A 14,867-nucleotide genomic window follows, 5' to 3' on the forward strand; every position below is an offset into this window, starting at 1 on the left:
AATCCAGTTATGGAAAAAAAATGCCAAAATGGCACTGCCATATTTATTATTGAAGTCACAAAGTGCATTATTTTTTTTTTAACATGCCTCAAAACAGCAGCTTGAAATTTGGGACATGCTCTCCCCACTATGGGAAATGCTATACTTTGACTTTCACAAAGTGCATTATTTTGTATTTTTTTTAAACATGCCTCAAAACAACAGCTACAAAAACAATGAAGGCTCACAGCTTCAGTCCAGAGTATACTAGAGCATACTTGCCAACCTTGAGACCTCCGAATACGGGAGATGGGGGGTGGGGCGGGGCGGGGTTTGGTGGTAGTGGGGGGTGTATATTGTAGCGTCCAGGAGAAGTTAGTGCTACAAGGGGTTCTGGGTATTTGTTCTGTTGTGTTACGGTGCGGATGTTCTCCCGAAATGTGTTTGTCATTCTTGTTTGGTGAGGGTTCACAGTGTGGCGCATATTTGTGACAGTGTTAAAGTTGTTTATACGGCCACCCTCAGTGTGACCTGTATGGCTGTTGATCAAGTATGCCTTGCATTCACTTATGTGTGTGTAAAAGCCGCATATATTATGTGACTGGGCCGGCACACTGTTTGTATGGTGGAAAAGCGGACGCTAAAGGCAGTGTCCGGGTGGAAATCGGGAGAAAATTCGGGAGAATAGTTGCCCCGGGAGATTTTCGGGAGGGGCACTGAAATTCGTGAGTCTCCCTTGGAAATCGGGAGGTTGAAACCGATACCGATAATTTCCGATATTACATTTTAAAGCATTTATCGTCCGATAATATCGGCAGGCCGATATTATCGGACATCTCTAATTAAAAGTAATCATCTTATTTTTTTACATTTGGATGTTAATGTGTTACTCAAAGATAAAATCATCAAATCAAATCAACTTTATTTATAAAGCACATTTAAAATTTACCACAGGGGTAGCCAAAGTGCTGTACAATGAGCAGGTTAAAAGATAAAACGAGTACCGAGCAAACACAACACAACACAAACAGAACATGATAAAAAATAAATAATTAAAATAGAATTAATAAAAACATAAAAACATAAAATCAGGATCACAGCAGGTGTATTATGGGGCGCCATTGCAGGATGGATATCACTCAGTGTTAAAAGCCATGGAATAAAAGTATGTTTTTAAGAGAGATTTAAAAACAGGAAGAGAGGAGGCTTGTCTAACACTCAGGGGTAGGTCATTCCAGAGCTTGGGAGCAGCAACGGCGAAAGCTCTGTCACCTCTAAGCTTCAGCCTTGTGTCAGGGACCGTCAACAGCAGCTGATCGGCTGATCTTAAGGATCGGGTGGGGCAGTAAGGCTGAAGGAGGTCGGAGAGATAGGTTGGCGCGAGGTTGTTTAGACATTTAAAAACAAATAAAAGGAGTTTAAAATGTATTCGGTAACGCACAGGGAGCCAGTGAAGGGACGCTAAAATAGGGGTGATGTGCTCACGTCTGCGGGTCTGTGTTAGCAGACGAGCAGCAGAGTTCTGCACGAGCTGCAGGCGGGCGAGGGAGGCCTGGCTAATGCCAACATACAGGGCATTACAGTAATCAAGACGAGTCGAGATAAAAGCGTGGATTAATTTCTCAAGATCATGTCTTGATAGAAGCGGTTTCACTTTCGCTATTTGCCGTAATTGATAAAAGCTTTTTTGAACGACGCTGCTGATTTGTTTTTCGAATTTAAAATCTGAGTCAAACTTTACCCCCAGGTTTGTGACAGAGTCGCTGAGATACGGGGTCAGAGTGCCGAGGTCAACGTTGGGGGAGGGAGAGCGACTTGGACCGAACAACATAACTTCTGTTTTGTCTTCATTTAGGCTCAGGAAGTTAGCTGAAAGCCAGACTTTGATGTCGTGCAGGCAGTCAATAAGACTTTGAACCGTGTTATTTTGTGCCATGGGAAAATAAATCTGGCAATCATCGGCATAAAAATGAAATGCAATACTGTACTTCCTAAAAATAGAACCAAGGGGGAGAAGGTAAAGCGCAAATAAAATTGGGGCAAGGATTGAGCCCTGGGGGACCCCATGTGGTAAAGGAGCTGTGGACGACATAAAACTGTCTACTTTTACACAAAAACTCCTGTCGGTTAGGTACGACCGGAACCAGTTGAGGGCGGCGCCCTTAAAAGGGCAACTGTTTAACTCTGGAACAGATTATTTATATTCCCATTCTTTCTTTTGAGGATAAAATGTGACCCGTGTGTTTATCTGCAGGTTGTAAAATGTCATCATGACTATTAGCTTGTCCTATTAGAAATACATAGAAATAAAAAAGGCGGACGAAACAAAGGTCCACCCGAAAGCCCCCCCACCTAATGAGCTGATTGGCTGTAATTGATTGGATCAATGAGCAGCATCTGCTCGGAGTCCTACATGTGTTCACCAAAAAAAAAAAAAAAAAAAAATCTCAAGCATCTGTTTCAACTGATGAACATTTGCATAGCAGAGTCTTATTTAAAGAATTTGTCAACATGTACAAACCCGGCAGCATCGCTCCCACCGCCCCTCCAACACCGTACTCCCCGAATAAATCAATTTAACCGCGGGCTCCGTGTAGTCTCTTAAAGTAAGAAAGAGGATTGCTTGCTTTAAGTCTGGGATTGAAATGGAATACATTGACATGGGGGCGGAGCCAAGCCCTCGCCTCTCCCGCCCCCTCTCGGCCAAATCAAAAGGTTTCAGCTGCCTCGTATTGATTAGATTTTTGAATACGGGGACTAGTTTTTCCCCTGAGGTGCAGATGAGGAACAGATGATAATTATCCTGTGTGCAATCCTCACACTCGGTCATCTCTGCTCATTAAAAAAAACGCTAGCTTGCTTCAATCAAGCCACCCTTATAAAGTGTTCATAAAGTGATGATTAACCGGCATTTATCCACTTGTGCTTTTCACACAGTGACTCAGTGACAGGAAGAGAATCGAGGAGGGCAAACATTAGGAACTTGCCATGTTGAGCTTCTTTGGTGCACTGGTGATATACTAAAAGTAGATGGGATATTTATCCCTGTGTGCCTTTTACACAGCACCCAACAAAGTGGCTCTTTTTAACAAAGAAACACAGGGATAAGAAGTAAAAGGAGCGCTAAAAACTTGCTATGTTCAGCCTCTTTCAAGCAGAAATTCCACAAAAGGGGTGCATTAGGGGCACTGGCACAGTAGATCCAACATTTATTCGCCTGTGCCTTTTATACAGAACCATAAGCCGCATAGAAAGAGAAAGAAAGGGGGATAGTGGTAAAAAATATATAAAGTAACTGTATTTAGCCTTTTTCACACAAAAATGTTGTAAAACTGGTGCATTAGAGATGTAGTAAATTTAGATATTGTATTTATCCGCCTCTGCCTTTTATACAGAACCTAACAAAGCAGAATATGCCACACAGAAAGAGAAAGAAAGGGGGATAGTGGTAAAAATATATATAAAGTAACTGTATTTAGCCGTTTTCGCACGGATACAGTATGTTGCAAAACTGGTGCATTAGAGATGTAGTAAATTTAGATCTCGCATTTATCCGCCTGTGCCTTTTATACAGAACCTAACAAAGCAGAATATGCCACATAGAAAGAGAAAGAAAGGGGGATAGTGGTAAAAATATATATAAAGTAACTGTATTTAGCCGTTTTCGCACAGATACAGTATGTTGCAAAACTGGTGCATTAGAGATGTAGTAAATTTAGATTTTGCATTTATTCACCTCTGCCTTTTGTACAAAACCTAACAAAGGAGAATATGCCATATAGAAAGAGAAAGAAAGGAAGATAGTGGTTTGAAATATATAAAGTAACTGTATTTAGCCATTTTCACACAGAAATGTTGCAACACTGGTGCATTAGAGATGTAGTAAATGTAGATCTTGCATTTATCCGCCTGTGCCTTTTGTACATAACCTAACAAAGCATAATATGCCACATAGAAAGAGAAAGAAAAGGGGATAGTGGTAAAACATACATAAAGTAACTGTATTTAGCCTTTTTCACACAGAAATGTTGCAAAACTGGTGCATTAGAGATGTAGTAATTTTTGATATTGCATTTATCCACCTGTGCCTTTTGTACAGAACCTAACAAAGCAGAATATGCCACATAGAAAGAGAAAGAAAGGGGTATAGTGGTAACAAATACATAAAGTAACTGTATTTTGCCTTTTTCACACAGAAATGTTGCAAAACTGGTGCATTAGAGACCTAGTAAATTTAGATATTGCATTTATCCACCTGTGCCTTTTATACAGGACCTAACAAACGAGAATATGCCACATAGAAAGAGAAAGAAAGGAGGATAGTGGTAAAAAATATATAAAGTAAATGCATTTAGCCTTTTTCACACAGAAATGTTGCAAAACTGGTACATGAGAGATGTAGTAAATTTAAATCTTGCATTTATCCGCCTGTGCCTTTTGTACAGAACCTAACAAAGCAAGATACTTCATAAAGCACCACGGTGATAGAAAGAGAGGGAAGGGGGCCTAGTGTTAAGAACGCGATATGTTTTGCTTCTTTTAAACAGATCCCGCAAAATTGACACATTAAAGATTGGGGTAGATCTGGCATTAATCCGCCTGTGCCTTTTATAAAGAACCCAACAAAGTGGACAGGAAGAGATGGGAGTGCTAAAAACTTGTTATGTTTCACCTCTTTTACACAGACATACTGCAAATCGTTGTAATCAGGATTTATCCACATTGTGCCTTTCACACAGCATGCAGAAAAATGGATTTTGCTGCAACTGTGCGCACTTTCCTACAGCAACGCAGCATCCTGCAATCAGATAATGCTCAACGACGAGCTGGACGTGTGCAATGTTAGTCGGACAGCAACAATTGCTTTAAAACACAGCATTATATAAACACTCATTCTTAAAAAGGTGAAAAAAAGCTGGCTTTGACAGGCAGTGTGTAAGGAACATGAGGCCAAAGCTGTAAATTAGGCCTACATTGTGTGTCAAGTGCATGGATGATGATGATGATGATGATGATGATGATGATGGAGGATCCCAAGGCCGCGTTTCCCGTCACTCACCTGGAATATGTTTGGCCCAGCCGATGATGACCACCAGCTCGCGGTCGGCCAAGTCACACAGCGTGGTCAAGGCCTTGATGTCGCCGTCGGGCATGGTGGGGTCGGGCATGGCGTAGATCTTCTCGGGCTCCACCACCAACAGATGGGACACGATCTTGGTCACTGAGTACAGGAGACACAAAGAAATGAATGACTACCGTATTTTCCGCACTATAAGGCGCACCTAAAAACCACAAATTTTCTCAAAAGCTAACAGTGCGCCTTATAACCCGGTGCGCTTTATTACGATTCATTTTCATAAAGTTTCGATCTCGCAACTTCGGTAAACAGCCGCCATCTTTTTTCCCGGTAGAACAGGAAGCGCTTCTTCTTCTACGCAAGCAACCGCCAAGGTAAGCACCCGCCCCCATAGAACAGGAAGCGCTTCTTCTTCTACTGTAAGCTACCGCCCGCCCCCGGAAGAAGAAGAAAAAACGCGCGGATATCACCGTACGTTTCATTTCCTGTTTACATCTGTAAAGACCACAAAATGGCTCCTACTAAGCGAAAAGGATCCGGTTCATAAAAAGACGCAATCTCTCCATTCGCACACGGATTACTACCGTATTTCACAGCAACTGATATTCCTGTGAACCGCACTGTGGAACGGGAGCACGTACGGTGAATATTCGCACCACAGGGAATGAGAAGTCATCCTTCACTGTGGTTCTAGCTTGCCATGCTAACTTCCACCCATGGTGATATTCAAAAGGAAGACCTTGCCAAAAGAGACCTTTCCAGCCGGCGTCATCATAAAAGCTAACTCGAAGGGATGGATGGATGAAGAAAAGATGAGCGAGTGGTTAAGGGAAGTTTACGCGAAGAGGCCGGGTGGCTTTTTTCACACAGCTCCGAAGGCGAACACACCTTCACTAAGACGGGCAGACAGCGCCGGACGACATACGCCAACATTTGCCAGTGGATCGTAAATGCCTGGGCAGATATTTCGGTCACAACTGTGGTCCGAGCTTTCCGGAAGGCAGGATTCACAGAACAACAGCGACACTGACTCCCGATGACTTCGACGAGACGGAACCGGCCATTTTGGATACCACGCTTGCGCAACTTTTCAATTCGGACACCGAAGACGAAGAATTCGAAGGATTTACGAATGAAGAATAACTTCAGAAGGTGAGCGCTATGTTTATTTTGTGTGTTGTGACATTAACGTTCGAGCAACATTATGTTACTATTGCTCTACACCATTTTGAATTTTACTATGTTTGTGATTGCACATTTGCGTACATTTTGGGACAGAGTTGTTAGAACGCTGGTTTTCAATATATTATTAAAGTTTGACTGAACTATCTGACTGTTTTTTTGACATTCACTTTAGCGCAGCGTTTTTTTGACATTCACTTTAGCGCAGCGTAGGCGCGGCTTATAGTCCGGGGCGGCTTATTGGTGGACAAAATTATGAAATATGTAATTCATAGAAGGTGCGGCTAATAATCCGGTGCGCCTTATAGTGCGGAAAATACGGTATACAGTAAAATACATTACAATATTAATACTCTGAATAGAGTCAAAAGGGACAAGCGGTAGAAAATGGATGGATGGATGGATGAATAGAGTCAAATTTCACAATGATTTGTATGGGGGCTGTTGTACTGTACTGTACTGTACTGTACTGTACTACTGAGTGAATACAGTCAAATAACTCACAAGGCTTTTTGGCTGGGGGCGGGATGTTGAGACCGAGGTAGGCGCCATTCTCTGCATCCATCCTCCGTTTGTACTTCTGGCGTCCCCCTCTCACTCGGTCCAGACGGACGCCTGCAAAATATGAAATACACCAATAAATTAATCAACATGTAATTACTGTACAGCAGACTCGGGGGCAGCCTTAAGAGAAAAAAAATGTGTCTGGGGGGCCAAGGTGTTTGTGTGTATAAACGATATATACACATTGTGTTATGATCCGCTGCACGGATCATATTTTTGTTTTTGTTTTCAAGTCACTTGTGTTTTCAGCACCTCTTGAGTTTGTTTCTGTTGCCATGACGGCAGATTATAGTCACCTGTCTCTGGTTAGTGTCCCGGACGCGCACCTGTTGCCCGGGCACTAATCAGAGGGCTATTTAGTTTACGCGCTGGCCTCATTCGGTCTGTTGGTTTTGTTTGCTCCTACGCAACAAGTTACGCTCCTAGTTTCGCTCATAGTTTACATTTTTGATATTAGCATCTTTGCTACCCTCTGGTTTTCCGTGCCGTGGTGCACCGCGCAGCATTTTGTTCTGCAATCAGAATAAATCATTTATTCTCACCTGCAAGCCGCTTCCTGACATCCCTCTGCATCTTGAAAAGACGACCTACGGCATCACAATGCCACGCTACCGTAACACATTGAGCTGTAAAAACCAGCTGTACAGTATGTGTGTTTGGGTCCCTTTTTTTCAGGAACACTAATACCAAAAGTCACAATGTCCGATAGAGTTCTAAAAATGCTATGACAGACCACCTCAAAAAAACGGACTGGAATTTTAGTTTTTTTACTGAATGGTACACCCAAAATGTACATAAAAATAAAGAAAGTGGGATTTACACAGTGACGTGCAGTCAGGGGAGGCAGGTGAGGCGGGGCCTCACGTGCCATCATGGAAAGAAAAACAATTTAAAAAGAAAAAAAAAAAATTAAATTGTTATATGTATCCAGTGATTATACTATAAAGTTATTTTCCATTTAACTTCACCAGTTTTAGATTATTTTTTATTCAAAATCGCTGAATTTTCACATTTGCCGTTCAAATACTGAGAAGAGACTTGCGGTGAGTCAGCAGCCAGTTGAGGCACGTCACTGAGTTGAACCCTTAACTCAACAAAGAGTAGATGAGTGTTATGTGTGTGTATATGTGTAAATAAATGAACACTGAAATTCAAGTATTTATTTTATATATATATATATATATATATATATATATATATATATATATATATATATATATATATATATATAAATAAAATAAATGGTTGGGGGCGGGGGCATGGTTGGGGGCGTGGTTAAGAGGGTAGGAGTATATTTACAGCTAGAATTCACTGAAAGTCAAGTATTTATTATATATATATATATATATATATATATATATATATATATATATATATATATATATATATATATGAAATACTTGACTTGGTGAATTCTAGCTGTAAATATACTCCTACCCTCTTAACCACGCCCCCAACCACGCCCCCGCCCCCAACCATGACCCCCAACCATGACCCCCTCCCACCCCCCACCTCCCGAAATCGGAGGTCTCAAGGTTGGCAAGCATGGTTATTAGTTACACTCATTAAATGATGAATCGAAGCAACAAAAAAAATGTTTCCTCATTGCAAAATTGCAGCCTGACCTGAAAAAGAGCTTTGATTGATTGATTGATTGAAACTTTTATTAGTAGATTGCACAGTGAAGTACATATTCCGTACAATTGACCACTAAATGGTAACACCCGAATAAGTTTTTCAACTTGTTTAAGTCGGGGTCCACGTAATCAATTCATGGTATAAAGCTTGTCTAGCTTATATGTAGTTAGTATACAAAGGCGAGCACGTCTCTTAGGAGGCCGACCACATCAGATGCACCCGACGTTCTCTGGTATTAAAAGTTGGACGTTGAGCAAACAGACTTAAAGACGGTCAAGAGGAATTGAGTCAAGCGACATGTTCCCCCACGACTCGTATAAATTCCTTCGATTCCCCAGGAAACAAAAGAATCCGATTAGGACGGTCTTTTCAATTTCCTGACACCGACTATCAACTAACCTAATTACCCGGCGCGCCCGCGGGGGAGCTCTTTCTTCCCAGCAAACACAGCGAGATCATTTTAATGCCTGGCAGATTGAAGCTAAATCCAGCAAGCCCCCTGTCACCTCTTTTCCTAACACGCCGCTACATTTGTACATCTTAAAGTAATCAATAAGGCTTGCAAATAGACTTCTTGTTCTTTCAACATGTGTGGACTTAATTCATTAGTGAGGCAGTGGAAAAACCCAAGTAGATGGCGTTACTTGTTTCCTGTTTTTTCTGGTTTAAAGCTACAGTATGTAGAAACTGTACATGCTGGCTTGGAGTAAGGAGGCCAGCGTGTATGTTGTTGCCATGGTGACCCTACATTACATACTTTAAAGGAGTCCACAATGTCATCAGACAGAGGTCAATTCAAGATGTGCACCTGTCCGATCAGATATGTATCAATCGATGCCAATACCGACCACCCATGAATTGATCTAATCACTCGAGTACTGATCATATACAGATACTACCCTTGGTGTCAACACCACCAATTTATGGATCGATCCGCCCTCTTACTAGACCAGGGGTCCCCAAACTACGGCTGGATACAGCCTGCCAGCGTCCACAATCTGCCTCACATGCATGTATATACGTAAAATATATACATAAATATATATACTTTAGGTCAGGAAAAACCCAGAGGCTATTTCATCCCTACAAGCCTGTTTCACAGGTTTCCTTGTGTGGGGGGAGGTGTGGCCAGCGCTGCCTGCAGGAGCTGGTTGTCCATGGTGCTGAGGACAGAGCACCATCAGACGGGGGCGTGGCAGTGCTGATGGCGAGACACAGCTGGCAGGGGATTAAATTCCACAGGTGGTATGTGTTAATCTAATCATCTGTTATCTTTAACAGTAAGCGGCCGGAAGCAGGAGAAGAGAGAGGATTCGGACGTGACTGAAAAGTCACGTTCTGCGGGAGAAAGATTTTGAAAAAAACCTATGTACATTAAAAACTTTGTTAAAAAACTGCACGCTTGGCTCTTGTGCCGCGTCTACAGTGGAACTGCTAGGAAGCAACCTCCACACCCTGCTCTTCAGGGGATTTTATTGAAGTGTCTATGGTTGTTACATATATATAGGGTACATTACATGGGGGTGTGGCCATTGTTGCACAGTAGCGCCTTGCTTCTGTGCCGGCATGATGAGACCTGTTCGTTGCATTAAAGTGGACATGCTGGTGTGGTAGGCAGCACGGTGGAAGAGGGGTTAGTGCATCTGCCTCACAATACGAAGGTCCTGAGTAGTCTTGGGTTCAATCCCAGGCTCGGGATCTTTCTGTGTGGAGTTTGCATGTTCTCCCCGTGACTGCGTGGGTTCCCTCCGGGAACTCCGGCTTCCTCCCACCTCCAAAGACATGCACCTGGGGATAGGTTGATTGGCAACACTAAATTGGCCCTAGTGTGTGAATGTGAGTGTGAATGTTGTCTGTCTATCTGTGTTGGCCCTGCGATGAGGTGGCGACTTGTCCAGGGTGTACCCCGCCTTCTGCCCGATTGTAGCTGAGATAGGCTCCAGCGCCCCCCGCGACCCCAAAGGGAATAAGCGGTAGAAAATGGATGGATGGATGGATGCTGGTGTGGTATATAATAAAAATTTTTAATTTCAGGCACAGGTTACATCTTTTAGCTGCACTGTTGTATGGTGAGCTAGATGCGACAATTCGCCATTTAATGGCGTGATCAATTTTATTGTCTTTAAGAGTCCATACGTATTTGCTCAGCTCTGTAGAGTTCTTGAGTTGGGGCCTACGGAATGATGATGTCTGATTGTTATAGTGGGTTTTAAAAGTGCTTTCTGTGAGTCCAATGTATGTCTCTGTGTTTGATTTGTCCTTGAGGATGACGCTGGCATGGTAAACAAGTGATGTTTTTAAACAGTTTCCGATGAGTGGGCAGGTAAGCCTTTGTCTGCAATTGCAGCTATCTGTGGGGTTAGAGTCGTTAGCGGTTGCTTGTCTGTGTGTGCTCAGAATCTTTTTGTTGTGTGAGTCAATGGTTTGTTTGATATTCATCATGCAGCTCTATTGAGCACTGTATAATGGATAAAACCATATAAACCTTGACTAATATATATATATATATATATATATATGTCAGCAGAATAGCACAGGGGTTAGTGCGTGTGCCTCACAATAAGAAGGTCCTGGGTTCGATCCTCGGGCTCAGGGTCTTTCTATGTTGAGTTTGCATGTTCTCTCCATGACTGCGTTGGTTCCCTGCCGGTACTCCGGCTTCCTCCCACCTCCAAAGACATGCACCTGGGGATAGGTTGATTGGCAACACTAAATTGGCCCTAGTGTGTGAATGTTGTCTGTCTATCTGTGTTGGCCCTGTGATAAGGTGGCGAGAGGGACAAGCGGTAGAAAATGGATGGATGGATATACATACTGTATGTGTGTATGTATATATCCCCCAAAATTTTACATAATTCTAAAAGCAATTATGTAGCAATGATGGTATTTTTTGGGTTAGTCCAAAACCTGCACATCTAATTAAATTCTGGTTGAAGTCAATCAATCAATCAATCAATGTTTATTTATATAGCCCTAAATCACAAGTGTCTCAAAGGGCTGCACAAGCCACAACGACATCCTCGGTACAAAGCCCACATAAGGGCAAGGAAAAACTCACCCCAGTGGGACGTCGATGTGAATGACTATGAGAAACCTTGGAGAGGACCGCATATGTGGGTAACCCCCCCCCCCCCTCTAGGGGAGACCGAATGCAATGGATGTCGAGTGGGTCTGACATAATATTGTGAGAGTCCAGTCCATAGTGGATCCAACATAATAGTAAGAGTCCAGTCCATAGTGGGGCCAGCAGGACACCATCCCGAGCGGAGACGTCAAATAGTATAAAATATGCGATGCAAATAAACTCTTCTGACTAGTAAGTTTTTCCATCTTTTCCATCACTTGTAACTGAGCTACTGTGTGGAACAATTTCCCTTGTGGATCATTAAAGTTTGTCTAAGTCTAAGTCTAAGAAGCTGCCTCCATTTAGCCTTTGCAGATAGTATAAACTCCTTTCAGAAAAATAAAAATGGCAAAAAAAAGCCCCACAAGGTGTCCCCTATTTGTTTTAGGGAGTTGTCAACCCTCGTAGTTGCAGTAAGCAGATAATGTTAGCATCAAAACATGTCATTATAGCATTCAGCAAGTGCATTATTTAGTTGCTGTCATGACATGGACTATGGCGGGTTTGTTTTCCCGAGATACAATAAAAGTTGGAGCGGACATGGCGTGAAGGTAAGGACATATTTATTTTTACTATAACAAAAAGAACAAACTAAAGGTGCGCACAAGGCGGAGGTACAAACTTAACTATGAAACAAAAACTTACACTTAACTAAGACTAAGGACATGAAACAAAAGAACTGCTAAACGTGACATGAATAAACAAAGACTTACTTGGAACAAGCATGGAAATGATCATGGAACAATGGCATGGGATCAACGCATGCGTGACAAGGGTAACAGCAGATAATGTCGCCAGGCCGACCAACAGAAAAAGACAGGCTTAAATAACAGTGACATGATTGGTGACAGGTGTGTGAGTCCAAACGTGGAACAGGTGAAACTAATGGGTAACCATGGAAACAAAACAAGGGAGTGAACAACCAGGAACTAAAAAGCGTCCAAAAAACAAACAGCACATGGCCAAACAAAAACATGATCAACACAGACATGACAGTTGCACTTGCCAACGTCTATTCATTCACCAGCTTAGCCCTTTTAGCCACAATAATAATAATACATTCTATGACGTGCTCTTAGCATCAATATTATGTTAGATCCACTCGACGTCCATTGCACCGGTTGCCCAGGGCGGGGGGTTTGTCCCCACATCTGCGGTCCCCTCCAAGGTTTCTCATTGTTATCCCATTGGGTTGAGTTCTTTCTTGCCCTGATGTGGGATCTGAGCCGAGGATGTCGTTGTGGCTTGTGCAGCCCTTTGAGACTCTCGTGATTTAGGGCTATATACTGTAAGTAAACATTGATTGATTGATTGATTGATTAAGCATGTGCATTAATTGAAGCTGGGTGAATTGAATCTTGTGTCACCAGGCAGAATTCAAACTGTAAATCCCGCCCCCCACTCTGCGCACCTCGCTGATAGTCCCTCCCAGTCTGCATCTCTCTGGATGTGCACGAAACCGCGACCTCCATCTTGAATACGCTGGACCAATATTTATTCGCATTTTTTAGACCATGGGTGTCAAACTCATTTTAGATCGGGGGCCACGTGAAGAAAAATCTACTCCCAAGTGGGCCGGACTAGTAAAATCACGGCACGATAACTTAAAAATAAAGACAACTTCAGATTGTTTTCTTTGTTTAAGAATAGACCAAGCACATTCTGAAAATGTACAAATCATAATGTTGTTGGGGTTTCTTTTACACTTACATGTTGCGGTTAATAGTATTCTATCTTTATTTGTCGTTATTTATATTTTCTGAATAAATTACGTGATAATGTTCATCAGTCAACTCATTGGTGTTAATTACAAAGCAAATTACAGAATGTTATTTATGTAGTTTGGCCATTTTCCTCGACTGGTGTACTAACATCATGTGGTTTATTTTGTACATATGTAGCATCATCTACAAAGATACAAAGAATTGCTATTGTGACATCGAGTGGACACATTTAGAACAGCAGTTTCTGTCATTCAAAAATGTCGGCTCATTTTTATACTTAGCACTTAGCAAACTCATCCCGCGGGCCGGATAACACCTGTTCGCTGGCCTGATCCGGCCCGCGGGCCGTACGTTTGACACCCCAGTTTTAGACATACAACATCTTTCTTTTCTTCCTCCGATTTCCTTTAAAAAAATAAAAATAAATTAAGCAGTATTCACTGTTACAGTAAGCACAGGTATTGCGATCTTTCCAGGTGGGTGTTTGGCAGCCATGCTTTACTACAAACAAGTTTGGACCTTTTACTATATATCGCAAAGACAAACAATTTTGTCTTCCGGGGTTTTATTTACTAAATACTTAATTATAAGGCACAGACAGCACGCAGACGTCCGATTTTTTCAGAAATAATCACTGGTATGATATACTGTATGATTAGGGCTGTGAATCTTTGGGTTGAGTATATTCAATATCGATTGTTGGGGTCACGATTCGATTCAAAATCGATTTTTTTCCCGATTCAAAACGATTCTCTATTCATTCAATACATAGGATTTCAGAAGGATCTACCCCAGTCTGCTGACATGCAAGCAGAGTACCGTATTTTTCGGAGTATAAGTCGCACCGGAGTATAAATTGCACCTGCCGAAAATGCATTATAAAGAAGGAAAAAAACATATATAAGTCACACTGGCATAGTTGCCAAACTATGAAAAAAACTGCGACTTATAGTCCGAAAAATACGATAGTAGATTTTTGTAAAAAGCTTTTATAATTGTAAAGGACAATGTTTTATCAACTGATTGCAATAATGTAAATTTTTTTAACTATTAAATGAACCAAAAATAGGACTTATTTTATCTTTGTGAAAATATTGGACACAGTGTGTTGTCAAGCTTATGAGATGCGATGCAAGTGTAAGCCACTGTGACACTACTGTTCTTTTTTTTCCTTATTTTTACAAATGTCTAATGATAATGTCAATGAGGGATTTTTAATCACTGCTATGTTGAAATTGTAACTAATATTGATACTGTTGTTGATAATATTCATTTTTGTTTCACTACTTTTGGTTTGTTCTGTGTCGTGTTTGTGTCTCCTCTCAATTGCTCTGTTTATTGCAGTTTTAAGTGTTGCTGGGTCGGGTTTGGTTTTGGAATTGGATTGCATTGTTATGGTGACTCTGCAGCATCGCGTGGACATCGGGGGCAGTACCTCTGGATTGGCAGACCGGGGTGGTGGTTCCTCTCTTTAAAAAGGGGAACCGGAGGGTGTGTTCTAACTATCGTGGGATCACACTCCTCAGCCTTCCCGGTAAGGTCTATTCAGGTGTACTGGAGAGGAGGCTACGCCGGATAG

At 41.9% G+C, this 14,867-nt stretch overlaps 1 protein-coding gene across 1 annotated transcript in view; it reads right to left on the reverse strand.

The window, feature by feature from the left end:
- Nucleotides 1-14,867, reverse strand: part of LOC133576551 (steroid hormone receptor ERR2-like) — a 415,815-nt gene that overhangs the window by 53,681 nt on the left and 347,267 nt on the right. The window contains exons 8-9 of the mRNA XM_061929856.1: nucleotides 6,743-6,853; nucleotides 5,039-5,200 (exon numbers count right to left, since the gene is read on the reverse strand). Coding sequence (XP_061785840.1) covers nucleotides 5,039-5,200; nucleotides 6,743-6,853 — 273 coding nt within the window. The remainder of the gene's footprint in view (nucleotides 1-5,038; nucleotides 5,201-6,742; nucleotides 6,854-14,867) is intronic.

Source organism: Nerophis lumbriciformis, linkage group LG34 (genome assembly GCF_033978685.3).
Source record: "Nerophis lumbriciformis linkage group LG34, RoL_Nlum_v2.1, whole genome shotgun sequence".
In the NCBI taxonomy this organism is placed as follows: domain Eukaryota; kingdom Metazoa; phylum Chordata; class Actinopteri; order Syngnathiformes; family Syngnathidae; genus Nerophis; species Nerophis lumbriciformis.